This window comes from Pithys albifrons, chromosome 7 (assembly GCF_047495875.1).
Source record: "Pithys albifrons albifrons isolate INPA30051 chromosome 7, PitAlb_v1, whole genome shotgun sequence".
In the NCBI taxonomy this organism is placed as follows: Eukaryota; Metazoa; Chordata; class Aves; order Passeriformes; family Thamnophilidae; genus Pithys; species Pithys albifrons.
Window position 1 is genome coordinate 36115300 of NC_092464.1, and position 27296 is coordinate 36142595.

The 27296-nt window shown below is 40.5% G+C and overlaps 1 protein-coding gene across 2 annotated transcripts in view; it reads right to left on the reverse strand.

Moving 5' to 3' along the window:
- The window catches only part of RFTN1 (raftlin, lipid raft linker 1), a 95093-nt gene continuing 67797 nt past the window's right edge, over positions 1 to 27296 (reverse strand). For both annotated transcript variants that reach the window (XM_071561044.1, XM_071561043.1), the window contains exons 6-10: positions 26796 to 26999; positions 18184 to 18299; positions 7595 to 7698; positions 6150 to 6231; positions 1 to 2365 (exon numbers count right to left, since the gene is read on the reverse strand). In XM_071561044.1, the coding sequence (XP_071417145.1) occupies positions 1952 to 2365; positions 6150 to 6231; positions 7595 to 7698; positions 18184 to 18299; positions 26796 to 26999 (920 nt within the window). In that variant the 3' untranslated portion in view covers positions 1 to 1951. The remainder of the gene's footprint in view (positions 2366 to 6149; positions 6232 to 7594; positions 7699 to 18183; positions 18300 to 26795; positions 27000 to 27296) is intronic.

Below are 27296 nucleotides of genomic sequence, written 5' to 3' on the forward strand. Positions count from 1 at the left end.
TACGCAATCTCTTAATGACCTTTATTTCTCCTTAATTTTGTAATCAGTTGGGATCCAGTTAAACAAGGTCAAATTGCAATCCGATAAAAAAAGTATTTGGAGAGGTCTTTCTCTTGCAACACTTTCTACTAGCAAAACGTTCATTAAATATAGTGAATTTTTAACAAGATTAATACAAAGCTAATCCTTGAGATAGAAACCATCAGTAGAAGGATCTTAAGCTAATAAAATCTGCAAACAGGTAATTAAACTGTACAGAGCAGAGACCTTGTATTTAAGTAGAACAACTGAAACAACCTACTTTTGAGGCTATTGGAACCCGAGTCTAATCTCAAGATACAGAATGAAATAATTGAAAAATACCACCAGAAACTGAAGTTACTTACAGTTCTGTGGTTAAACCACTGAATTCAAAATAAAAAACTCTTTAATCAATGACAAAAACACCACTGTGCTTTGTGTGTGTGAAATCAAATGGTTTAAACTTGAGCCTTCACTCCAATGAATATTTAAGGGGTGTCATTTTTCCCTTCTCTGCAATGTTCTGCCAACTGTGTCATTTTTAGGCACACAGGATGCTTCTGAACCACTCCAGGTGCTCATCTGATACAGAACATAGTTCTTTGTGTAGCATTTTGATTTGAAGACTAAGGAAAATTATCAGGCACAAGTCAAGAGAAAAAACCGCAAATCACTTACAGAGCTCTTCCTTTAAACAACAAAAGCAGAGGAATTTACAACGTATTTCTCACCTTGTTATCAGATTACCTGACCACTTCTAAATAAGAATGAAGGTGGTTAAGAAGAGAGAATCCACTCCTTCCTACATTTTAAAAAATACTGAAGAATTTGGAGAATATTGGCACAAACTATGTTATATGCACATTCACTTGTAAATATTTTAATGTAGCTTCAAACATAAACATGTTGGTAATTATACAGAATTCTGTCTGTTTGCCATCCCAAAATATGGTTACTTCTTTGAAAAAAAAAGCTCTACTAAGGTATTTGCATTTTTAAGGTTGTTTAGTGACATTTGCTGGCCACTGACCCCTGTGTACAATTTCAGTTCTTTCCTGCGAGGTATTTTTCAAAATGGTGAGGAAGTGGGCCAAAACCACCTGGAAAAGGTCAGGAGGTAACACCTAATTCCAATTTTAGTGAGGATAACCACTGAGAGAAGTACTTTTCACCTGCTTTTTTATTTCCTGTTTTTCTGTCTTCTCAAGCCCCCACAACTATTGATGAACCGCTGACTGGCAAAGAGTGAATAGGAAATTGCACTTTATATCAGCATCATCTGCCTGACACGAATTTACCATAGGGCTTGTTTACCCGGTTTGCCTAAAATAGGTACGCGATTTGCTTATTGCTCAAAAATCTGCAAGGGTTAATAAAATTCAGAAGAGAGTTTCAGTAGTAAGTATGCTACTGGAGATAAACAAGGGTAACAACCATCTCACCTAAGCTTTCCAGCTTCAGCCTCTTTAAGTCCAAATACCATTTTCATGACACTACAAGCCTAGTGACAAAGTAACATATGGCACAATAACTTCTCCAGAAAAGTTACATGGACAAGAAAGTACTACAGAGTAAAATCTGTGCGAATGGAACACTAGCCCTGACCCAGGCTCAAAGCTTGTTTGCTACGGCCAGTCTCAGCAAAAAGTGAGTATATTCTCTGTTTGTCCCTACTTTTTAATTTAAAGTGTAGCTCTAGGAGAGCATTTCCCACTATGTACAGTGGAAGGAATTTTGCAATTTCTCTGTAGGTTAGAAAGTATGGGCCCTGTAGTTACTTGGAACGTGAAATACCAGTGTGCTAAGGAGCAAAGTAAGCACAGTGCCAAAGTAATGCTGAGTTGAGGAATGGAGTTAGCGTGGGGATTATCAAAATCTGTTCTTTGTCTTGGCAAAGCATCAGCGACTCACAGGATTCCTGAAACAGGTGTTATTCACAGGCGCAGTCGACGCCCGGCCCTGCCCCATCGCTGCCCCCACAGCCGCCTGGCACAGCCGCGCAGTGCCCGTCCTCAGCCGCCTCCTCCACGCAGCCACCATGCCTGGCGCTGTCACCAGTGTCACAACTGGCAGGACATGTCTCTTCCGATGCCCCATCGTGATGGGGACCCGTGTCCTTGGTCCCAGCAATCTCATCTCCCAAGTCTATGACATCATCCAGCTGCTGTTCTGGATCAGCCTTGGCTGCTGCTGAGATTTGTGCTTCTAAGTTCCTCGTGTTCTCTGTGACTTCAAATTCCTGCTTCTCCTCTGCCCTTTGCTTGTCCCTAGTACTTAATTTAGCCTTTGTGGAATTCTTTATTTTTCTGTTGTGCATGTCTTCTTTGGAGAACCTCCAGTGAAACTACAAAGAAGGGATTCAAATGTTAAAGACAATCTCACATGAACGTTTACTTTCCTGAGCAGAAATGTAGTTTTAATTCAAAGACCAGTTTGACCAAAAAGACTCAAGATAAAAAAAAGTTGCTTGACAAAATCAGACAACTGAAGATCATTTCTGCCTACACATGTATCTGTTAGGCAGAGAAAGGAGACCCTGATGAATTCGGCTCCTGCTGTTGCATGTACCGTGTGGGTTCCTCTCCACACACTGTGTCACCATTAACACCTGTGACACCCTCGCAGCCCACCTGTACCATGTGGAAAGAAAGGATATGCAAAGCTTGCACAAATGCAGACAGAAAAAACAATCCTATGGCATTATTCCAATGTTTTTCACCAGGTTAGCAGCAGAACTAATACCCAAGACTACACCCAAACAGCAAAACATTCTGAACCATTTGTATGAATGGGGTTTTTATGAGAAAGCATGAGGCTGCCTCTTGCAGAACTCACAAACGACTTGCCATAGACACCCTTTCAAAAGTGTTTTGACAATTTAAAAAAAAGGGAACTAGCAGTACCTTGAGATATTGACTTGACAGGTAAAGTATATATAAAGGCTGACAAATATGCCACTATTTTATCTGTTTCACTTAAGTCTTCCCAAAGAAAGCCGGACAGAGTCAAAGAATCACAGAATGGTTTGGGCTGGAAGAGACCTTAAATATCATCTAGTTCCAACACCACTGCCATGGGCAGGGACACCTCCCACTAGAGCAGGTTGCTCAAAGCCCCATCCAGCTTGGCCTTGAACACTGCCAGGGTTAGGGCATCCACAACTTCTCTGGGCAACCTGTTCCAGTGCTTCACCACCCTCACAGCAGAGAATTTCTTCCTAACATCTAATCTAAACCTACTCTCTCAGTTTGAAGCCGTTCCCCCTTGTCCTGTCACTACAGTTTCTGAGGAAGAGCACCTCCTGACCTTCCTTTTAGGCCTCCTTCAGATACTGGAAGGCTGCTATGAGGTCTCCATGCAACATTCCCCGGGCTGAACCGCCCTCACTTTCTTAGTCTGTCTTTATAGGGTAGGTGCTCTAGTCCCCTTAAAAACTTCATGGCTTTCCTCTGGACTTGCTCCATGGTTCCAAGCCACTGCTGAGCCATCCTACACATTTGCTAAGTACATGTAAATGAGCACAACCATTTTGTCAGCAGCATCCATTGCTGATGGAAACTCAGGGATGGGTTAGGAGGCAGTATCTGGATGGCATCAATTAACTCATCAGAACATTCAGCAAATCCAGCCATGCTCCAAAACCCATTTTCTTCTGAGAAACCAGGTCTATGTTGAAGTTGGCCAAAACATCTTGTGTTCATAAATTTTTGATCTAGCTATTTATTCCTTAATCAAAAAGCCATTCAAAACCCATTAAGTTTATTAGATTATAAAGCTGGAACAATGCTCTTTCCTTCTATTGGCCAGAACTTAATGTAAAAGGCGGGGGGGGGGAACAAAAAAGAGAAACTGGCTTTCACAAGATTCTTCTCGGTTTTACTTAGAGGAAGTTATCTTTCACTTCAATAGCACTGCCATTCTGACAAAGAGGAACGATAACATCTCAGTTTTAGAGCTCAGCTGTAGTCAGACACCTGAGTTTTTTCCTCTTTGATTTGCAGAAGTCCTGGGCACCCAACTGCTCCCCTTAACTCAAAGCTGTTTGACAGAAGGTAAGATCAGGGCCCTAAAAGTGGTAAAGATCAAACTGTAGGAAACTCTGTGTGTACATGCAAATGTACATGTGTATTCATTCAGGTACTTATACAAAAATGCATTCAAGCAGTTTCTGCTCAAACAAGCATCAGTTTCGTATGAAGTGAATGAACATCTCATCACTGACTGATACCGCAGTAGTAAGAGTGCTTCTGATTTACTGAAGAGAGAAATAAGTTGTACCACTCCTTGAGTGTTTTCCTTTTCTGTTCCTCTGTGTACCTTGAACAGCAGTTGGATGATGTGCAAAGATACAATGGATGACTTTCCAGCAATGCAATATCCTTTTAATCTTACCAGCCTATTTCCCTCCTCTGAAGGGTTATCTACAAACATTTCAGACATGCCGTATCTCAAGTTAAAAAAACACTGAGAGCCTGTGACATTGTAGGTGCAGAATATTCAGCAACTTAGTCAAATGCCAGGTTTGGCATCTTTGATGTGACTCACAACAACCACCTACAGACGCTGAACCAGTCCTACATCTCTTTATGTAACTATATATCAAGGTATGTCATTTTTCCTTGACCTTTGGTATGAAAATGTGCTGTAGTGATTCTTGCCCTCAAATATGCCTGTATATGTAATAGTGCCAATGAGTAAGTCCTTTGTTTTGTCAACCAGACATTGTTAAGTAAGTTTTTATAACCCAGAATGAAAAAAAATTAAAGTTTGGAATCATCTGGATGGTATGTATGTGTTGTGGTAACACAAGAAATCAGTATCATACTAGTTTGTCTATTTGAAGGGGTACAACCACATATGGGTTCCCACCACTTTCACTAAAACCACATACAGTGGTCGGAAAAGAATGACCAAATACAGGCACTCTAACGCTCACCCCAATATCCCTTTAATCACCTGAAAACAAAGAGAATAAACAAGAAAGATGGGCTTTGTAACATGTTCACACAATATTCTGGGGTCCAGCTTCACTAATGAGAGAGCGTAAATACATTACAATCATGCTCCCAGCAGTTCTCTCCTACTTCAGTCAGTTCAAACACTCTACTGGTCTGCACTGTATCAAAAAGATGACTCTCACAGAACCAGGCTCCAAAACAGGGAGGTCTTTATAGATGAAAATTACCTGCAATGCTATAAACTGGTGGGTGAAATGCCCTGGTGCTCAGCCCTGCTCACTGTTGTTTCCAATCTCCTACTCCAGCTTGGTTCTGCAGGGCTCAAAGGCCCCACTCCTGGAGGTGACATGGGGCTGGCCAGCACCCCCAAACACCAGAGCCAGCACACAAACAGCTGCACTGGTCACACCCTCAGACTCATGTGGTCTCAGGGACCTTTTCCATACTTCATCTGGGCTTCCCAATCCCTTCCATACTGAGAGGGCAGGCCAGATTTGAGTACTGCAGAAAGGTCATCACTTTCCCAGTTCCCAGTCCTTACATTTCGCTCTCAGCTGTACCGTGTGACAGGTTTGGGCAGGGGTTCCCACAGGTACACATTTAAAAATGGAAGTAGGAACACATACATGTACCCACATCCAGACATTGTTAGTTGTCAGCTACGTCCTCGACTAATTTAGCTGGATTCAGGAGGCTTGTTTTGGTTAAATTGTAGCAGAATTCATTAACATTCACACAATAGATAGAAACACCACCCAAGATCAGGCCTACATTTGCTAGGCTCTACCAAAATACACAGAGAGAGAGACAGACAGAGTGAGCAATTTAAACAGAAAAAGGACAGGCAAAAGGTGAGAGAAAACAGTATTGGTTCCACCTTGCAGGCAGTGAATATGGACAGAGAATTTTAGGTCATGTATGGGGAGTTTATGGCTGGTTTATGTACAGAGAAATCTACATCCCTTCTGCTGCCACGAGTTCAACAGAGAATGAAATCTAAGAGCTTTCATATCAATTGAGCATTTTTTGTTTCTTTAATTTGAACAGTTCCATTCCCTGTGTCTTGCTAATGTCTCGCAGAAACACTGAATAGGCCATTTTTAGCTCTATGGGAAATCAATTACAATAAAAAATACCACCAAAAAGCACCAGAAACTCAAGGTTATTTACCTTAGATTCTTTCTTCTTTGCTTTCTGGGGCAAAGAAGGTCTCTGAAGAAATACGATTTGCTTTGTAGATAAATTCCCCTCCCTAAAAAGAAACAAATGCACACTCCTGAGAATGAATTAAATTCACATCCGGCATCATTCAAAGCGAAAATCCATCTCAGTCATTTATTTCTGCAGGTCAAAGAAGAACAATATGAAGCCTGATCCCCACTTTGCCTGTCCCCAGTGTCTCTGAGCAGCCTGGTATTTTGCAGGGGCTGGCAAATGTTCAGCCTGACAGAGCCTGTCAGCCTGTGACACAGTTTTACTGAATGTTTTAGCATTAGTGTGTAAACACAGAATAAATTGTGTGGAACAAAAAGAAGAAACACAAGCACCCGGTGCCTGTGTGTCTCAGCAACACCAGAGTGCTGCCTCCCTCCCGGGGCACTGATCCTGAGTGGGGCTGGGTACTCCCCATGGGTTTGATCCACGGCAGGAGGAACAACCACAGTGGTTGGTTTGGTCAGTGGGTCCCTTTCTGCACTGTCAACCTGACCTGTGTTATTGAAGTAATGTACTAGTGGGCTACAGAAAGCTGGAAGAGAAAGAAAATCATACATATCTTTAAGAGATAGGGCTTATAAATCATAATTGTGATTTTCTATTCATTCCTATATTTAAATATATATGAAGAATTTAAAAACAATTTTCCCCAGCACAGATGGCCTTTACTTTTTAGGTTTTTATGTGTAGGAGTTGTCTTCATCTAGATCTCATAAAGAGCTCTGTGCAGATTTACTCTTTAAAGATAAAAAATGATGACTGGTTATATTGATATGTATATAAATATAAATATATTCCTGACCAGTGAAAATTCAGACAACACCATCTTCATGATTAACAAGTGGGATGACTGTTTTTTGCAAGTTATGAAGAGTATTTTTAAGTAACTTGCATTTACATTTAAAAACTCAGAATATTAATAATAGCAAAACAGATCAGAGAATTATTGTATGTGCACACATGACTACCAGAGCAACGATACACCAGCCTCGCATGGTTCTGCTCAGCTGGACTGTGTCAGCAGCACGGGACAGACACTTATTCAGAATAAAACTTCTTTTCTTCATATAGACAACATCTCACTCCAAACATTGTCACGCATTTTGTCTTTGCTCTAAGAGGAGTTACTGGAAGATTCAGAGCAGGAATTTTACAATCAAGGACTTTACAGAGACAGAAACAAAACTCAGAAAATTCATGCAGAAACACACTGCCACCTCTGCCCAGCAGACATGTGCTTCCTGCCACATGTGGCTTGTGATGCTCAGAAAACCCAGAGAACAGCTGCAGCAGGGTTTGCAAGGAAATCCACACTAACCACACAGGGAATTGCTTGTACAGACTGTGGTGCTTGCACAGCAACTCTCCTGGCCAAAAGGCAGCTCCCACCCCCTCCCTACCTGTTTGTCTTCACAATGGGAGTAGGAAGCACACACGTCAGCTGCCAGCCATACACAGCAAGGGAATTCAGCAGCGGAACGTAGTCTGTCTGCACTTCAACTCCCTGGGGAAGGAAAACCAACAGTTAGCATCATCACTTGGAGTGCGACATTCAGTCTGACACCAAAAAAACCCTGAAGAAATACATACACGTGTGGGTTTTCTTGGAGGCAGAAAGGGGTTTGTACTGAAGTGGGTCATTTCTATGTTCAGCTGGGCAGGAAGGAAAATGCTTCAAACATGAGACACAAGACTGATCCCCCATACATCCCAAACCGTTAAATGAGTTTGTTTAAAATGGTAAACATCTGTGATCTTGTTTTTACACTGCCTGAGTCATCCATCTAGCTTTAGATGATTCCCCAGATCTGAACAGGATAAATTCATGTTAGGAGTTATGTCCTCCAAAGCAAGATTATGTTAAAGTAGATTGCTTTGCTCAGATCCTGCTCTTGACTAGGCTACAGTAAATCCTGAATATCTGCACTCTACCACAGTGGATCAAAAGCAAAATAGCCAACAACAGCAACAAAAAATATGAGTCCATTCCTTTTATCACCCACAAATACGCATCACTGCCTGCTTATTTTGAATCAGGAAATCTGTGGGCGAGACCAAAAGCTCTGCCTTTCAGCACAGAAGTCTGGTTCCTGCTGTACATGTACCCAGCAGAGCCTTCTGATTCTTTCGACTAAATGGCAGACTGTGTAATTCACACAGAAAGAACCACTGTGGTTTCGACAAAGATTGCTCCAGTGAGGTACCTCATTGCCAAGACTTCCAGTAATTCAACAAATAGATGCTAGAGGATATTACCTAGTTTTTAATTTTAATAAGCAGAAAGCAGACAAGTGGCCACCACTAGTCTCCACAAACATAACTACATTCGATTGGAATAACAATTATATTTGCCAAAAATCTCAGGCACTTACACTAGTTTCATGTACCTTCTCAGCACTGGGGAAGGTACAATGGTTTTGCAGCTCCAAAAAATCCATTTATGCTGCAGTAATGAAATAGTCATTTGATCAGAACTAATCCAAATCCTGCTGCAGTTATTTCAAGGTATTTTAGTGAATTTCAATCTCAGCTATTCCTTTCTTCTATCAAATGTAATTTAGGTCACTTGGTACCTTTATAACTGAATGGCTGCCTGACTGTACCCACTAAAAACCTGATCATGACTACAAATGCAAATAAGCTGAAGAAACTGAATCACTCCTGCTTAAAAGAAGAATGTTTAAAAGTTCTATCCCAGAAAGTGCATGCAAGAGAACACCACTCATGTTACTTCTGATTTCTGTACAGAGGCTTTTAGGGATGTAGAGAGATACTGCTACTTTACAACATCACCATGTACAGACCCGAGTTTTTAACTCCAGGAGAGGAAAGAGACACCTTGTGAGAGGGGGGCAATACCACATGGCCCTTAATTCATGTCCTCTGAAACAATCAGGACTTATCCTGCAGCTGTGATCACAGTCGATTCAGAGTCTCCTTTGACTCCAATTTCCCTCTGTAAGATGGGTATTTCCACCCTTTTTCCAGTTTTTAAAATAGTGTCTGCAGGTAATGCAAAAATTATGACATACCTAGATGCCTTTAAGATCTAATGTCTCCAGAAAATAACACACTGAGATTGATGAGATCGGTCAACACCACCTTCAAAAAATAAAGATGAAAATTGCAACATGATAATTAAGAGAATAAGGTCAAAGCATCCACCATCGCAAGCCGGCCAAGAGGTATCACATGAAAGGACTTGACTAAAACATTCCCTCCATCAAACAGTGTTTGTAGAGGAAAAACCAGAAGGCACTCACTCTTTTAGAGGGTGGAAGACTAGCAGGTCAGGAAAGACTGGCACAGCAGACCTTGTTTGTGCCCCGAGCAACATTTTATCAGAGGAAGATTATGGCAATGAGGAAGGACATCAATACCACACAGAGCTCATTTGGCTGCTGTAGAAGCCAAATTGTTTCAGGGACACGCCATCACTCCTGTCACAGCCCACTGTCCCTGCAGGCTCTGAGCAGCGAGACAAGGCTGGCTTTGGACCTGTCTGACTTGTCAGGATGAAGCATCATCTGCAGCAGATGATGGTGTATTTCACAATCCAAGGGTTCAGAAAGGAAACAAGCAGGTAAGCACATTCAAAAGGGTAAAGTTACCAGAAAATAAATCTAAGATTAAAGTAAATTAGGCCTAAAGAAATGTTTTTTCAAAACAGGAAATGTCAATAAAACCCCAAACCATTGGAAGAGTTCTGTACTGCTGTGACAAAAAGGTGGCCTCTTATTTCTCCTATGCTGGTACCCAACACCCCAATGCATGTATTAGACTGTTTGGAGGAAGGAAGTGTATCCATCATGCAGAGATGTACACCTCCTCTGAGCTCAATATGCCCTTAAACAAGCCCTTTACAACTCTGCATGACACTTCACTGGAGTCAGACACCGCACCTCTTGTCCCCAGGTCCCTGGGGAATAAACTATTCCTAATAACTGGCTGAGTTGGAAGATGACAGACAAGAGAAAGGAGTCACTTGAGAATAAACAGGTGTAATCCACATGGGCTTCAAGCTCCTTACTTGCAAATATAGATAATTTAAGCTTTCTGTAAGGCCATAAGAAATGACTTCTCCCTCCCCCTCCTGAATCATTGGTTATAATCCTATCCCACGACTGGAATTTGTGTGCCAGCAGAAGTCACGGTTATACAGACCTTTAATTGGTGTCATATTAAAAGTTTTCTAAAGCAAAAATGCTTCTAAACAAACAATACACTGGGGGACGGGTGCAGAGGGAAAGAGTCATCTTGTACTCACTTTATATTTAATACAGTAATTATTTTATCTACTATTATTACAGACACTAGAAATAAAATTCCAAACATACTGTTCCATCAGATGAAAGAGCACTGCTCTTTCTTGCTAGCAAATACTGGATTTGAACACCAGTACAAGTAGGAAAAAAGTGCCAGAGCTCTCCAGAAACAGAAGTGTTTAAATAATGCGTTTCAAACTGGAAGACATTTCATTCAGTGAAAGAGTGGAAAATTTTAATTAACTTGCTTCCCTCTCTCCTGTGCATGGAAGTAATCTCTGATCACAACTTGAGTGTCAAGAAACCAGAGCATATGGAGCTAGGATTTCCCCTTGACTTGCATCACATGAAAAGAATTCTGTTTATTTGTAGTTGTATTGTTTGTTTTCAGCATTTCTTTCTTTCACAGTTGCTTCTGCTCATTAGGTTAAAAAAAAAAATTTAAAAATTGTAAGAATACTATCTAGGGCAAGCCACACAAACAACTGCATTAACAATTTTTATTTTCTTCCTCCCCCATCACTGAGGCAATTTTAACCACAGCAAGGTAATAAACAAGACAACCACTAAGCTCTTGTGAGACAGAAGTTCTCTAGAAATCATTCTTTCCTGGGTTAAGTGAATGTGATTTAGTTACAAGGCAGCTATGGATTGTCACTATCTAATATTTTTTCCAACATGGATTAAAGACTGGTAGATTGAAAATCCCATTAAATAAATCTTAATAAAACCTTTATCAGCAAATCCTAACAGACTGCGTACGAAGATCTACTGACAGATGGCAAAGAGGATGGGAAGTAAAAAACACAAGTTGCTTTGAAAGTGTAACCTACTGTTTGTTGCAGAAAATGGGCACTGCGTTCAAACACAGCTCCTCACAAAGGATGGAGGGGAGAGCCCACAAGGGTGGCAACGCATCCCCAGCCAAGGCTGGTCTCCAGTCCCCACCACTGCCAAAGTTAAAGCTTTTCTGTCCTAGGGCACTGAAGGGACGAAGCGGCAAACATAGAACTTGTGACTTAGTGGCAAAGAAGAAAAATAAAACGAGAGAAATCAACTGTCTGGGCCATGTGAGAACAACCCAGTAAAGGCATGCAGCGAATGTTTTATGTTTGCAGTAATGCAGCTGACAGGGAGACTAAACTGAACCTCTAAATTTGTGAATTATTTGTCTTTTTCCTTCTTCCAAAAGGTAATTTCTGCTACAATGTAGCACTATTGAATCATTAAAAACATTCATTGGAAACGAAAGAGAAGTTTCACAAATGCTTCAGCAATAGAAATTGGATCGTGTTCCTCTAGTACTGAGCTGCTCCTCAATCTCCACGTGTAATACACCACAGTACCTTGCTAGCAGCCACTTGCTACCCATCCATCAGCTGTAGAGCAAAGGGGTGTGGGATGGCTCCTGCACCCTTAGAAACCTTTACCAGTGGCTTCTGGCAGTAGATGGGTCACTGGCTAACACAGAGTAGCTGCCAAATAGGGACCTTAGTGGAACGGTAATAGAACAAAAGAGTAATAAATAAATCCACAGGCAGGCTTTTTCCTCAATATTCTGGGCATATGCAATTTAGAGCTATTTATGAGTACTAATTTATATGTGAAATTCCTGCAATGTGAAATATTTTAGAGACTATAATAAGGCCGTAACACTATGTGGGGCAGTACCCTGGAAGACAGTTTTCCTGCAGTTAGATGTATCCACTCACAAATTCAATACACACATAGACTGCTGAGCAGCAGCATTCAAAGCTGGGTCTACATCTAGGGTAAAACAAAAAGCAACCAAAAAAACCTTTGCTCACAGAGCCCACTTCTCTCAGTGAATTCTATGGATGCAAATACTACTTTCTAGCAGGTACACAAAAGAACAAAAACATCTGAGCGCTCCTGATACTGCCTGCACCTGTAAGACAGAAGTACACCTGCAGAGCAACCCAATTCTGTACTTAGACAAGCACAGGGTGGGTAGGCAAAGCTGCACAAGGTGAACATGTTGACACAGAGGGTTCTCCACACAGGAAACATGGAAAAATCTTATGTAATGTGTTAAATTCATCACTGCACAGGCAACATACACACGATAGGACAACTCCACATTACTGTCCATGGAACATATGAAATGAATGTGATCTAGCAACCCATCACTACATTTTCTTAAATAACTCTGGCATTTTTACTTTCAAAATTACTGCAACAGTTGTGTACCTTTAAGTGAGAGTTGATTTTACTGTTTGCCCATCAATTGTTGTGGGAGAAAGAAAGACAACATTGTGAAACACTACCTGAGAACCTGCACACTCCAAGGTGCTGTACCACGCACAGCCTAATCATTCTCATGCAGCTTCCCCAACCCTAATTTCCCTTGGTTATAACCTACCCTCAAACAAAATGTGACTTTTGCCAAAAGGCTTTGTGCACCACTCCACCATTATGGAACATTTCCACACTAGCAAAACAGCTGAAGCCCAGACCCTCCACTACCACTGGTTCAGGCAGCAGGAACACAATGCTGGCACTGCTCTTGGCTTCTGTGCTGGCTGTGTATGCAATTTATGGGGTCCCAGCACCTGCTTCCCGTGCCCCCTCAGAATGCTCAGAGAGAGATGCATTACCCAGGGCACTACTGCCTGGTTAAAAGGAACATGACTTGTGTCCTGTGTGGTTTTATAGGAAATCTAAAAGAGAACTGAAATACTTTTTCTCAGTTTTTTTCTTAAGTGGGAAGTTCAAATCTGGTATGCTCACTTTTTCCTGAAAGATTCTATGGGTGAGCAGAGAACTAACTCTGATCTTGTCACAAACCTAAGAACCCTGTGACAGATAGGAAAGAGGTTTTTTTAATTCATACTGTTTTAAATCTTGTGCTTTTCAGCCTGTTTACTACCAAGTGCCCTTTATTCACATGGAAGAAGCAATTGCATTGTTAGACGTTCAGTACTGTCAGTATCACAAGAAACTGTCAGGGGAGCTCCAAGTTCATATTGCTATATTTTATTACTAATTTTATCAAAAAGCCAATGAAAGATTAGCCTGTGGGTTTCAATCCTGTACAGAGAATATGTCTGCTGAGTTCAGCACACAAATATGTATGTATATATGCTGCTTTCATATCTTACATGAAAGAATTAAAGAATTATAAAAACCTTTCAAAGATAACCGGTTCCTAAAGGGTTTTATTCAGCTTTTCTTAAAAAGCAAGAAGGGACACCTCGCTGAAATATTATGCCTGGGCAACATATATGTCCTTTGGGTGGTAAAGAGGGTCACACACACAACTCTTCTGGGCTTTTCACGCCCATTGCCACCAGCTCCTTGGCTGACCCGGTCATGCCTTTCTCCCGTGGCCAGAGACAGCAGAACACAGCTTAGCTGACATATGACCTAAATCAGATTTACAGACAAATCAAATCCTCATTTCCAGAGAATTTGTTTCAAGGCTTACATTAAGGCAACTTGCAACCTAGGCTCAGCAGAGATAAATTTTTAAATCTTTTGGTATGTCGCACTTTAAAAGGTTTACCATGTCTCCAGCGGAGACTGACCCCATTCAAGTCTGCCAGGGAAATGGCAACACAATGATGTATTTAAGTTTTTAATTCCTGTCAGTATAATAAATGTATGGTATAGCAGGAAATACAAGTGATGAATCACCAGCTGAAGATTTTCAGTGAAAAAATATCTGTAAATTAAGGACAATATTTTCAAAATGAACACTGCTTCCCAGGCAGAACAATGCAGAAATCTAAAATAAATGTTATAGCACTCAATTTTACAGACAGTATTAGCTACTTTGTCTTAGGTAATGGGGAAGAGAAGGTGACAAATTTAGAGTTGGGGAGAAGGAAATCATGCAGGCTTTGATTAATCAGAACTGTCTACCCACATTTGCCTACACAAGCAGAATTAAAACCATCAAACAAGTTTTAGGGCTAGATCTCAGAGACTGCAGTGGAAATAATACGCCCTGACATTTTTAGAGTTAAAGTGATAAGGATGACTGCAGTATTTTATCATAACAAGTCCTGTGGTCATTTGTAGAGGATATCAGAGCTCTACTTTGAGAAGAAAGAGTTAAATTACTCAGAGCTATTACATCCTGTCTGCTGCTTGGTGGGACCACATACTGTGACAGCTGCGAGCTTTACATCCTCTACAAACTGACATTTTACACACATACTGAGTGCATCACACTGTTCAGCTTGTTTTATCTATTAGCCTTAGCAATTAAAAAGGCAGCACTTTCTCTGGTAAGAGGTGTGCCAGCCCCTCTCCTTTGTGTTCATGGTTAAACAGCAGACCTTTACCTTTTTTTTTAGAGAGGTTCTCTTTCTAAAGGACATCAATATGTGCTACATGCCTTCCATTTTAAAAAAGCTTTCTTTTGTTGTGGCTGTGATTCTTTTGTTTGTTTCTTCTTCTTCTTAATTGAGATACAGCACAATAAATTTACATTCAGTTCAGACCACATCTGAACAACTCCACAGCTCATCCAGATAACCAAAACTGATACAAATTTAAAATGAGGATCCATTAAACACATTTAATGTCATGCTGCCCATCAGGGCTTCTTCCACTGCCTTGGTACAAATGGAAACAACAAACAGAAAACGTTAATCTAGATCAGAGCAGAACCTATACCAAGAACAACAACAAAAAACCCTCACCAAACCAAACAAAACCAAAAAACAAGTCTACATTCATGAGTCATTCCACTGCTCCATAACTATCTCTGTGAAAATTATACTTCGAAGCACTCAAAGCCTTTACTGGCTTTTGGATATTTTCCATCACTACTGAACTCTGTCCTCTTCCCCATTTTACAGTCCCTTCCTCTGCACCGTGTTATTCCGTGTTTAAGGTAAATAAAGGTGAATTCCAGCAGGGTTTAACAGAGAAGTAACTTGGTCTTTGGGTATGACACTGTGCAAGTGCCTACTGGTCCCTTGGCATCCAGCCTTTCACGATTTGATGACTTTACTTACCCATACCTATTTGTCTCAGAAAGCACGGGGCATGAAATATCCAGGCAGTTATTTATATGTCCGGAGGAGAAAACAGAGGTGGTCAGCTCTGCTCTTTCTTTAAAAGGGTAAGGCCTTTGCAAGAGTCCCCTAATGCCTCAACATCCCTTCTTAGCATGTTTTTTCTTCTCCATATTCTTCCACTTTCAGCTTGGTGGGTAACATATTCATAATGTCCACACAAGAGCCACACGACCTCAAAAGAGCAAAACTGCCAGCGAACACCCAGGATCCAAATTTTTAATTACAGCAGAGGATAATCTGAACACACCAACAAGCTTTGTATATGGGTATCAGTCAGTTTCTGAAACTGCACATCCCAAATCTTATGTCTAGAACAGGAGATTCTCCGCATTAGCCCTCACACAGACATGGTATGTAGCAGTACAGCACCTCTTGACACATCAGATGACAGCGAGTTGATTCCCTGATCTGTTGACCAGCTGTGTCTCCAGCATGGAAGTGCTAGAATTGAAAACAAATGATACTCCATCCACCAGGGATCCACTTCAAAGGGCCCTGCCAAAAAATACTCTTCTGCTGTGTCCTAGTGTTTTGGCCAGCACTCTGGCATCACAGGATCCTCATTATCAGATACTGTCTTTGTCATGCAGCTTAACACAAACTTTCTGGTGTCCACACAGAGCAACCCCAAAGCTGTGTAGGGGCCACTGTGCCTAACTTTGATGTGATATCCTACTGAGACAGCAAACCTTTCACTGGCTGTCTGAGAGCCAAACTGCATCAGGCCAAGAACCCATTTATAACTCACAAAGATGTCTCCAACATGGCTGTAAGTGAGTTAAGGAAAAGTAATATGTATTAGGTCAAACATGTAGGCTATCTGTCCTAAATATTTTGTGTACTTCCTCTCATCACGTCTGGTTCACTTTCTACTGAAAGAAAACCCGTTTGTACAACATGAGACCATTCTGTGAGGTGAAGTGAGGCATAGTAATAGAAGATCAGTGGGTTCACTTCAAAAATGCACTCCTGATCTGCATTAAAATGCTTGCAGAAACACAAGATCACTTCATCTAAACTTCTTGAACTCACAACCTTGTTCAGAAGAGTTCCATAGATCTTCTGCATAAGTAATTATCTGAATTATCTCCTTTTTGTTTGCTTTGCACCTGGCCCTGACTAGTGCCATTTGGCAGTCCTTAGCTCTCTTAATGAAAGAGACAGCAAACAATCTCTACTTACATGTTTCCCATGATTTAGGAGCTCTCTACCTATTCCATTCCCCTGCAACTCTTCTTTTTTCCAGGCTGAAAGGACACACCATGTGAAGTCTTCCCAGAACAGAAGCTTCTCTATCACTGATTATCCCACTGCTCTTCTCTGAAAAATTACAGTGCTAACATAACCTCCTGCAATAAGGTGCTGTCAAACACAGCTTAACACAGTAGTATGTAGCAGTATGTGCTTGCTGTTTCACCCTCTATTCATTTCCTAACAGTTTTGAACATATGGTTAACATTAATGCTTCTTAACATTTGCCTTCTTGACCAGCTCTGACCTAATGCACTCATGGAACCATCTGTCATTATCCCAAAACCTTGTTCCTGAGTGGCAACACCACAATTTGACCCTAAAAATGAACAAGAATTCACAGTCAGGTCTGTCATAACTGCAATAACATTTAATGCAATATAGGAATCATTTTTCAGACACATATCAGCAACAAAAAAAGCACATTACATTACATTGTTCACAAGATTTTTCTAGCTGTTACTATATGGCCATTTCTTGCTACGCTACAGTCATTACCTAATAACAAAATTCTTAATCCTATTTTCCTGGAATTTTACATACTTAGTCTAGCATCTGTCCCATTTTCCCTTAATCCATTCTTATGGCATGTGTGTGCCAAAAGGATGGATTGTCTGTCTCAGGATTTTACACTAGTTACAACATATTCCAAGTGAAAAGATCACATATAGCCTTTACAGATGCATAATATCTAATTCTACAGATGACTAATAAAATAAACAAAAAAAACCCTAAGAGTTTCGCAACTTCTTCTCTTTCCCCATTTTCTTTTTGCTTCAAGTCACAAAGAACTTAAGCCCAAATTTCAAATACCTATCTGAGTATCACATTTGCTATGGGAGATCAGTACTGACTGATCTGATCTAAACAATGTTTTTCTGATCTGAGTGTGCACTTGGATGGATCCGTAAGAAGCCAAGCTATGACATAGGTTGCTTGTTTATATGGACCTACCCAAAATACAAGGTTCTTTCAGCAAACAGAGGAGGTCAGACAGAAGCCAAGGCAGTCACCTGTGCATTCCTGCTGCAGCTGAGCAGGAACGTAAAGGGCTGCGCTCTTTAGAACTGCGGTGCTACAGTGGCTTGTGTGATCATGTTGCCTTGACAACCAATGGAGATCCCCTTTACAGTTAATCTGGCAGACAGCTGTAATTTGGGGACAGATAGCCCTGAGTTTCATTGCTCACCATTAGTCACATTTCCTACCCTCTCAAAAAGGCATTAAGATAATCAAAATCAGAAGTGCATCGTACAAACCTAGAGTGTGGTTAAGTGGCAGTACTGTTATGTTCCACCCCTTTGCCTCAGTTGCCTGTCTGTTACTGTTGGAGCACAGATCAGTATGTGAGAGTCTGCCTCACAGTCTTGTCATGTTTCGATTTACAAAAAAAAAATCAAAGAAGAAAGACTGTACACAAACCTTTAAGACAGTCCACTGCTCTACCACAATTGCATCATAGCCCTGAATGGTTTTACTGTCTTCCACAGCAACATCTTCAAAGAGAAATACTCCATCCATTGTCCCATGGAAGGAATCTGTGAAAACACAGGATTGACTGTAAGTTTTATGGAAGGCACATCATGTGTAGTGAGGTATCTGAACTTATTAATAACCTATTCTTCCAAGGACGTTACTAACAAGTTCACAGATGTTCCCTAATAGGCCAGCTCTACTACATGACTAAGACTAGTATCTCTAGTGGTTTTTAAGAGCAATCCTATGCCCTAATAGCAAAGTTTGCTGGCCACTGTCTTATGCCACAGTTTGTCGTCAAAAAAACCACAGCTCTCCCATTTTGAGCAGACAAAATTAATTCAGTCCTCAGGTCAGCAGTACTACTCACCTACTTAAAGTCATAAACACATTAAAGATCCTGTATTAAGTCAGTGTGTTACTTTCAAGTGCTGTTCAAGGTATACTAAGTTATATTTATGATATTTATTGTATTTATGACTACATCTATTCATTCACACAAGTCAGAACTCTGTATATGGATCAGCCACTGCAGCTGTCATCTATATGGACTAAGGATGATCTGGCATATCTGAACAGTGTGAAAGAGAAGATACATTCATAACTATTTAATCAATTTATGAAGGCATTTTGACCATCTGGTTTAGTGCATCTCCATTCTCATTTGCATTCCCAACACGTTCAGCCTTTTTTCAGACAACACATAGCACTAAAGTTACTCAAGCAGCATTTTATCCTTCAACTTACCCATGTACTCTGTAATCAGCTCCAATACGCAAGAACTCACATTTTGTCAGCTCCATGATACAACACAACCAGAGTAACTGAAAAAAAGACTTACCTTTCCTTGTTAAAATAAGCTAATCGATGAAGCAACAGAATTATATTTAGAAAAACCATAAATAAGCAGGACTGTCCTCTTTACAAACAGCGAAAATTCTTCTCACATTGTCAGAAAGTGTCTTTTTCAGCCTTTCTAGTATGAATAATATATTTACCCTGTATGACTGATTATAAAGACCTTGCTTATCCCTTCTTCAAGTGTTGTCTTTTGCATGATAATTTCCTTACATTTTTAGAAAGACAATGTTCCGTGCACTGGTGGGATACATGCCAGACAAACAGGTTACTGAACTGACAGAGTCTCCTGGATAAGTCTGTTAAGGTGTTTCATCAGGTCCTTCTGCTTTTCTGGTGGATGTTACGAGGTCAAGAAATGCCAGCAGGAAGGCACTGCTGCCTCCAATGGAAAACATACATCAAACTCAGAAACAATTTTCACAAAGGAGGCCATGAAGAGGATTAAGAGGCTTCTTACCTTTTGCAGACACAATCTCAGTCAACATCTTCCAATGTAATTACATGATGTAAATCCAATTTATTATCTGGAACTAACAAATTTGTTGTGGGACAAACCCACAACACACTAGACTCCTATATTTGGAGGCTTATGACTACACACAGGCTGTAGCAAGACTGTTGCTGCAAGTGTCAAGCTCCCCTGCTTCTATTTGCACAGTCCCCTACTCTCTTTTGATGCAGTTACAGTCAAATCATTAAGATGCAAGTGAAGAGATGCAAATATTCATCTCTAAATTAACACAGCGTAATTTTTTTTAGTTCGGTTGTAAAGGAAAAAACTTGTAAACCAATTACTAGAGATTCTCTTTGAGATTGTGTTGGGAGACTGAAAGAAGAAAAATACTCTGTCTACTTTCAGACTGTCTTCACAGTGAGGTTTCCTGCAACTCTGTTTAGAACAGAGATGAAGACTCCTCACCACTACAGCAACCCAGTATTACACACTGCTCCAAGGAGGATGAGCTGGACTACAAAGCAGTAACTCCTGTCACCTAGGCAGATTTCTCATCCAAGCGAGGAAAGCAGGTATTTTTGTTGTGACATAAGAGGCCAGATCACTAAGTGGCTAGGTTGCAGGTTTGAAAACACGGGTAGAGTAAGCTTGCCATATACAAATGGGTACAAGATTTAATTATCGTATTTCATTCAAAACCAGCACTTTGTTAGACCTGACATTTCAACAAGGGAACCAACTCAACTCACATTACAACACCTAAACCCATACCCAGATCTATTTCAGGATACACAATGTACAAATAACCCTTTAATTTCCAAAGCAGGGATGACAGGACAGCACCTAAAACTGAGAGCAGAAACCCACAATCCGAACTAGATACAGACATCCAGATCTTGCTGGTGGAGCTTTATACAGCATCAGTGCACTGATCCCGTGTTGTGAATTCTCTTAATGAAATTCAGTGTCACACTGTTGGCACAACTGCAGCTTGAGCTCGCCCCACGCATTTGCCAGCTAATTAATAAGCGATCAAAACACAATCAGCATGTGTGTGTTTACACTCACTCATAAATCATCCTTTATGGTTCATTCTGCTGCACATTCCACTCATGCAATTCACGGCTTCCACATATGTGAATATTATGGCACATATGTAATGTTTTAGAAGCTAATAGCTGAGCTCACGAGACCCTACAAGGAGCAAATACTTCACTTGGCAGTGCTGGGTTTATGGCTGGACTCATGATCCTACAGGTCTTTTCCAACCTAAATGATTCTATGACTTTGCTTCCTTGTTGAATGCACAATGATTACTGTTGAAGGTTACATCCATCAATCCTACAAACCATTGATTTTTTTTTCTTTTGCTAGGAAATAAATCTATAAAAAATAAGAAAACTGGAAGGGGAAAAACAATGAGGAAGAGACAGCTGCTGCAAATGTAGAGAGCAGTGTCTGTTAAACAGAGTGATGCTGGTGAAAAACTCTGTAAAAGAAATTGGTTGATGACGCTTATTAAGATTTTCCCTTTTAACCATAACTAACCTCCTCTCTACCTGTCGTGCCACAGTATTTTAAACTTTCAGGCCATGAATGCTCACCTTTCCATTCTCACACTCTGGCTGTACATCTTCCCTTGTACAGGTCATCTACTACTCTGGAGGGGAAATGGAAAGTAAAGAATAATTGGATCATTAAGTCCTTTGCATGTGAAGCATTTGGGATGCTGAGAATAATCAGGGGAAAGGAGAAAGCAGCAGACAGATAGCTGACATGGTCATATTTTGGAGAAAAGGCACACATAACTCATGCTATGCTGTTAGGGTCACGAGGACTATCAGGAAACTCTTAACACAGAGGTGTGGAATGACAAGGAGATGTAAAGACTCACTGAGTCTGCCTGCAGTACTTTATTATGCAGGTGCTCTAGATCGAAGGTCAACTTAAGTCTATAGTCATGTGTTCTAGAGCTGGCCCACTAGATGAGGTGCACAGGACTTAACAGTTTCACAGTTTCACAGAATAATTCAGGGGGATGGGGGCCTGAGGAGGTCTCCGGTCCAACCTCCTGCTCAAAGCAGGTTCAATACAAGTGCAGACTAGACTGTTATGTCTTCAAAATCTCCAAGGATGGAAACAGCACAATGTGGACAAGTGTTCCAGCCACTGACTATCTTGCTGACTCTCTGCTAAACTAGCTCTGGTTTGTCAACATCTTCCTTGACCCCTTTGTGATACAGTATGTCCTCTACATGCAATCTAATGAGCACCAAGAATAGTCACTGTCCTTTTTTACTGGCCACATTCTTGTTGTTACAGCCTAGTATGCTGTTGCCTTCTCTACTGCCAGGGCATACTGCTGGTTCAACTTCAGCTTGCTACTAACTTCTCACCAGACCTTTCAACAGAGCTACTAACCAGACTGGAAGTCCCCAGACTGGATTAGTGAAAAGGCCTCTCCCTTCCCAGAGGCAGGACACTTGTCCTCATGGAATTTCAAAAAGCTCCCGCTGGCACATTTTTCCAGCCTACCCAGGTCTATCTGGACAGCAGGCCAGTTCTGAAGCACATCAGCTGCACCCCTGAGTATGGGATCATCCACAAATTTGCCAAAAGCACGCCTCATTGCCTCCTCTGCCTAACTGATAAAGTTGTGAAACACAACAGGTCCCAGCACAGATCACTGCAGTCCTCAGCTTGTTACTCCAGATGAAGTGTGACCCATTAACCATGACCCTCTGAGTCTAGCCATGAAACCAGTTTTTTACCCATCCAGGCTGCATGGTCCTAACTTGGATACCAAAATATTGTGGGAGCCATAATAAAACTTTCTCAATGAATTCCCTCATAATGACACTTACTGCTTTCTCTTCATCCACAAAGGCAGTCATTTTATCACAGAATACGATCAAATTAAAGTATGTTTCATCCTTAAATACATGCTGACTGTTCTCCATCACTGTCCTCTCCCTCACATGTTCAGACATGTTCCAAAAGAACTGAGTCAGTGATTCAACCAAAACTGAAGTGAGGCTGAATACCCTGTAGGTCCTTGGTTTGTCCTTTTAAACATGGGTGCAACCTTTGCCTTTCTCAAGTGTTAAAAACCTCCCCTGATCTCTATGATTGCCCAAAGATGACTAAAAGTGCCTTTGTTATGACACCAGCCAGGTCTCCCAGAACTCTTGGATGTAGATAGTGTGGTCTCAGAAATGGAGGCAATCCCTGTCTTGATCTTCATCTGCTGCTGCTAGTCCTGCACTTTCCCTGAACCTCGCCTTGAAGCTCAGATGCCTGAAGACTGTCTGTGAAGACTAAGGCAAAATAAGCATCAAGTATTAGTCTTATCTAGATATACCTGATCCCTTTTGCATATCCTGATGTAGGTTGAGGTGGATCATAACACAAATCCTAGTGACTATATAGGTCTAGGACTAGATCTCCATTGATTACAATGGCACTTTGGAGTGACAGCTCATACACAGATACCTGCAGGGCAGATGCCTACATTTATTCAGCTCAATGTTACCCTACCTGTCTACAAAGATCAGCCATCCAAAGCTTTAGATGGTGAGTTGGTCTTTCCAGTTTCCACTGTTTTTCAAGCAAGGTATTTCCTGATTCTGATGCAGTTGTATTCTCTTTTGGGAACCTCTTTTTTAACAAGATTTACCTCCTGGAACTTAGTCTAAGTTTAAAAAGTCATTAGCACTTTCAAATATTAGTTCATTTGCCACAGGGCAGTAAAGGATGCCAGTAAAACAAAATATTTTGACTCTGCTGTTTGTATTACAGTTTTCCGATCTCTGCTCTTGAACTTCACCCTTTCTTAAAGAAAAGGCTCCAAAAGTAAAGGCTGCAATCACTGTCCTTCTTCTGAAACTGTTCCATTACCACTGCATTTTTTATTAAGGTATCCTACTGTGCGCAAAAAGCTATTTTCACCGGCTTGTATAAATATTTGATGTAGCTCGGTTGACAAAAAGCTATTTTGATGTTCTTGTTTCTGATTTACAGGAAGCATATTGGGAAAGATTACTTACTTTACCATGACTGCTGTCCTAGTGGGTGACAATTTTCCCCTTGTTGTCTTTGAACTACAAATTCACCTTATCTAGGAAACGAACCTTTAGGCTGCTGTTGCTCTCAATGAGGAAAAATAGCTCTCTGTGGCTTTATGTGGCATGTGACCTGAATGTTGGCCTTTGCTTCCAATTTGCATTCCTCCTTCCTTCTGAATCTTTTCACCTTCAGTACACACAGAGAAAATAATTCCATATGGATGACAGCAATCCCAGCCACTTCAGTGGCTAAGATGATGATAATCAGTCAAATGCAAACGCATCACCAGTTCATCTTTGTTGGAGGCAGTGCAAGTTATCACAGAGACAATCAATCTGGCCCTCTTAAAAACCTGACTACTTTCCTCTTCCAAGCAACTCACGTTTGGCTTCATTTGCTTTGTGTTTAAGTCCTGTCAATGTTTCCTGGTTGACAGGCTGGGGTTTTTTTATGTTTGAAAGGCAGCAAATTCACAGACAGGATGGTAAAACAAATACAAGAATGTCGGGCATTTAAAGACCCACAGTTCAGTACAACTAAAGATGAAGAGGCTTGTGATTCCTCTGTTAAGGTATCAAAATGCAACCTTCAAAAGGTTTGACTCTTCCTGCCTTTTCACACTGCTGATTGGAGACTTACAAGAGACCCCACCTGCTACTTCCTTTCCATTTGGTATTAATCTGCAGCTTGCTGCTACAATCTCCACTTCTCACTAGAAGAGGGCAAGGGTGAATTCCTATGATCACTTTAGCTCACTAGGCAGGACCAGTTTACACCTGGGACTACAGGGAGGATTACCAATTACAGTTGGATGAAAAACATCAGCAAGTAATTGAACTGCAAATTTAAATGAATAATTGTTATCTGTCAGCATAAGAACATTCAAGGACTAAGCAGGCTGCTGTTTCTAACTTTCTAGCAAAATCTGAATACATTTAATATATGGTGTAACTCCTTATGATTTACATATCGTGATTTGTAATTGTGTTATACTTCTGTTTATAATTATCTGCTACAATAAGCAAAAAGAAATAATTGTTATCAGTGAACTTTAAAACTCTTTTAAAGACTAATTATTAAACTGTTAGCAGAAGGAAGAAACAGATTTATGACTACTGACAATCTGGAAATCTTCACTTCATTGGGTATTCCAAAGACAAGGGGGAAAAGAGGAAGATAATAACCCTGCTTGTAAGTCTAATAAGCAAAATAATGAATTCATACTTTAAGCCAAGAAGGAAACCAGCCCTGAGAACAAAGAAAACTGATACAACCAAATAAAGAAAGTATGCAGATTTTACGTTAATTTGGAAGAGGATTAATCAGTGAGTAAGACCAGCTATGAAGAGCAGGATAGGCTGCAAGGAGCTGAGAAGCCTTCAGCCTCCTACTTCTTCCCTCCTCCTTATCCTGGGTTGTTTGATTGGCATATGATGAAAAAGGTATTCCATTTCTCTGCAGCACAAGAAAAATTTAGTATTTAAATGATAAGGAAGTTTAACTGCAACTGATAACAACTTACAGATGTTCTTAGCAATGTTCTTCTAATAGCATAATACACTTTTAGAAACATTATTCCAGCTTTTTGATTTTGAAACCTGTTCTTCCTCCTGTAACTGTAAAATGTTAATAAAAATGTTTACTAATTGTGCATCTTCAATCTCTAATCTGACTTAATCCTGAATCTGTCTGCTTCTACATAATTTGTTGTCCTGAGTTGAAACTTTAGTGTCATTATTCAAGCCCATTTTATCTATGTCCATGGGCAGTTATCCAGCACTCCTCACCACGGTATCCAAGTACAAGAACTCCCACAGGCCTCTGTTATGTAAATGAACTCCAGAAGTTTAAATAACTCAAAAATGCTGTGTTTAAAGCATTTTAAAGTACATTGATAAGCAGATTTTATTAAAAACCCACACTGAGCCTGATAAGAGTCAATTAGGTTTGTCTCTGTGAGTTGCAATTTGTATACAGAAAGTAAATGACCACTTGCTTATTTTAAGCAAGTTAACTAGCAATTACAAGGCTTTCCAGGAAGCTGTGTGAAAGCATTCCACCAGCTGAACTTTAGACCTTCCTTTTTTTGATACTTTTTTGTAAAATGAAAAATTAGGAATGCCTGTTAATTTCCTGACTGACTTCTGCCAGAACTGACTCATATTACTGTGTTTTATCATGGGTCCTGGAATTCTGACCAGCAGCACAATGGGAGGATGATGCTCGGAAGCAGTTCACGTCTAATTCTGAGGCACAAACCAACTATTCTTAGCAGCAATGTCCAATCTCTGGGTTACCATATTCCTTTTAAAGAATGCAAACCAAATCAAAATTAGGTGAAAGATTCAGTCATAGGTACTTTAACCATGAAGTACATCAGTCATATACTTTTCCAGTAAAATTAATCTGGCTATAACTTCAACACTTTCAAGTTCACGTACTTCCCTTTAATTGTTCTCATGGTTCCTTGGTTATGTCTCTTGGATCCCTATTATGCACCAAAGCCTTTCTCTGTACAGCAGGCTTGTCTTCAAAGCTGTGGAGGCCCCAATTGCAGTACAGACTGGCTACAGTATTAAGCTGAACTTAGTGACACATTTTCACAACATGAAAAAATCTGGAGTTTTTTTAATCTTCTTATATTAAGACCAACATTTATCCATCACTCTAGCTAGGATGAAACAAACATAGAAGACCATTTTGTAAAACATTGTGCCATCAGGGTGGAAAGGGCCTCTGCACGGACTGGGAGTAACTGGCCACTTGTTGGCCAGATAAAACTCCAGAGTCCTCATGCTGACCTGCAATCAGATCCAGATGCAGCGTGTGCCTGGACATCTAAGAGGAAAGTCACTCTTCTGTTTATGGCATCTGCTTTACAATCTTATTAGTGTAATTCACTTTACTTGGTACTCTTTATTAACTCTGTATATTTCCGCAATTACCAGATCATCTTTAGTATGTTTATAAAATACAATACATGATCTGTTTTCCTTATTCAAATGCCAAAATATTGTCTGTGCTTTCATTCCATTTCACTGAAAGAGGCTAATCTGAAACAAATCTGCCCCAAGCCTATATTAAAGCATCTCCCAAACGTCTTCCCTTCAAACATAATGACTTCCATTAGCAGAAAAGGAAAATAACCACAGCATAATGCTTTCTGTAATTTCCATACCATTTACCATTCCAAGGCTGAAGATGGCGTTTACCAATGAGCCTCCTTTCCTGAAGTGATCTGTCATGTGCTCCAGCCAATTTGCTTCTAAGCTGTTGACAGTCTGCCCATTCCTGGAGATCCTCATAGGGATAGTCACTGTGTAATACTGGCTGCACTTCAGTGGGGTTTTCGGCTTGTTGAAGAGAGCGAAGATCTCTGCTTCTACCCAAGAGTCAAAAAAAAGTAGTAATTCAACAACTGTATCATAAAATTTCAGCTAAAACTATGTATAACCCACTGCTTGCCCTTGCCTAATGTGCAACTGCAAAAAATTCTTTGGGATGTGGTTATCTCCTTAATACATTACTGCAGTAGGGTCCCAAAACACAATGCAGTATTTTGTTTGCTGTTACAGCATTTGTTACTTATAATGGATTCACTGTTGATAATAAAACATTCACAGTAATACTTGAGTACTAAAGCAACACTCCCCTACGGGAGTTATCAATCCAAATATGA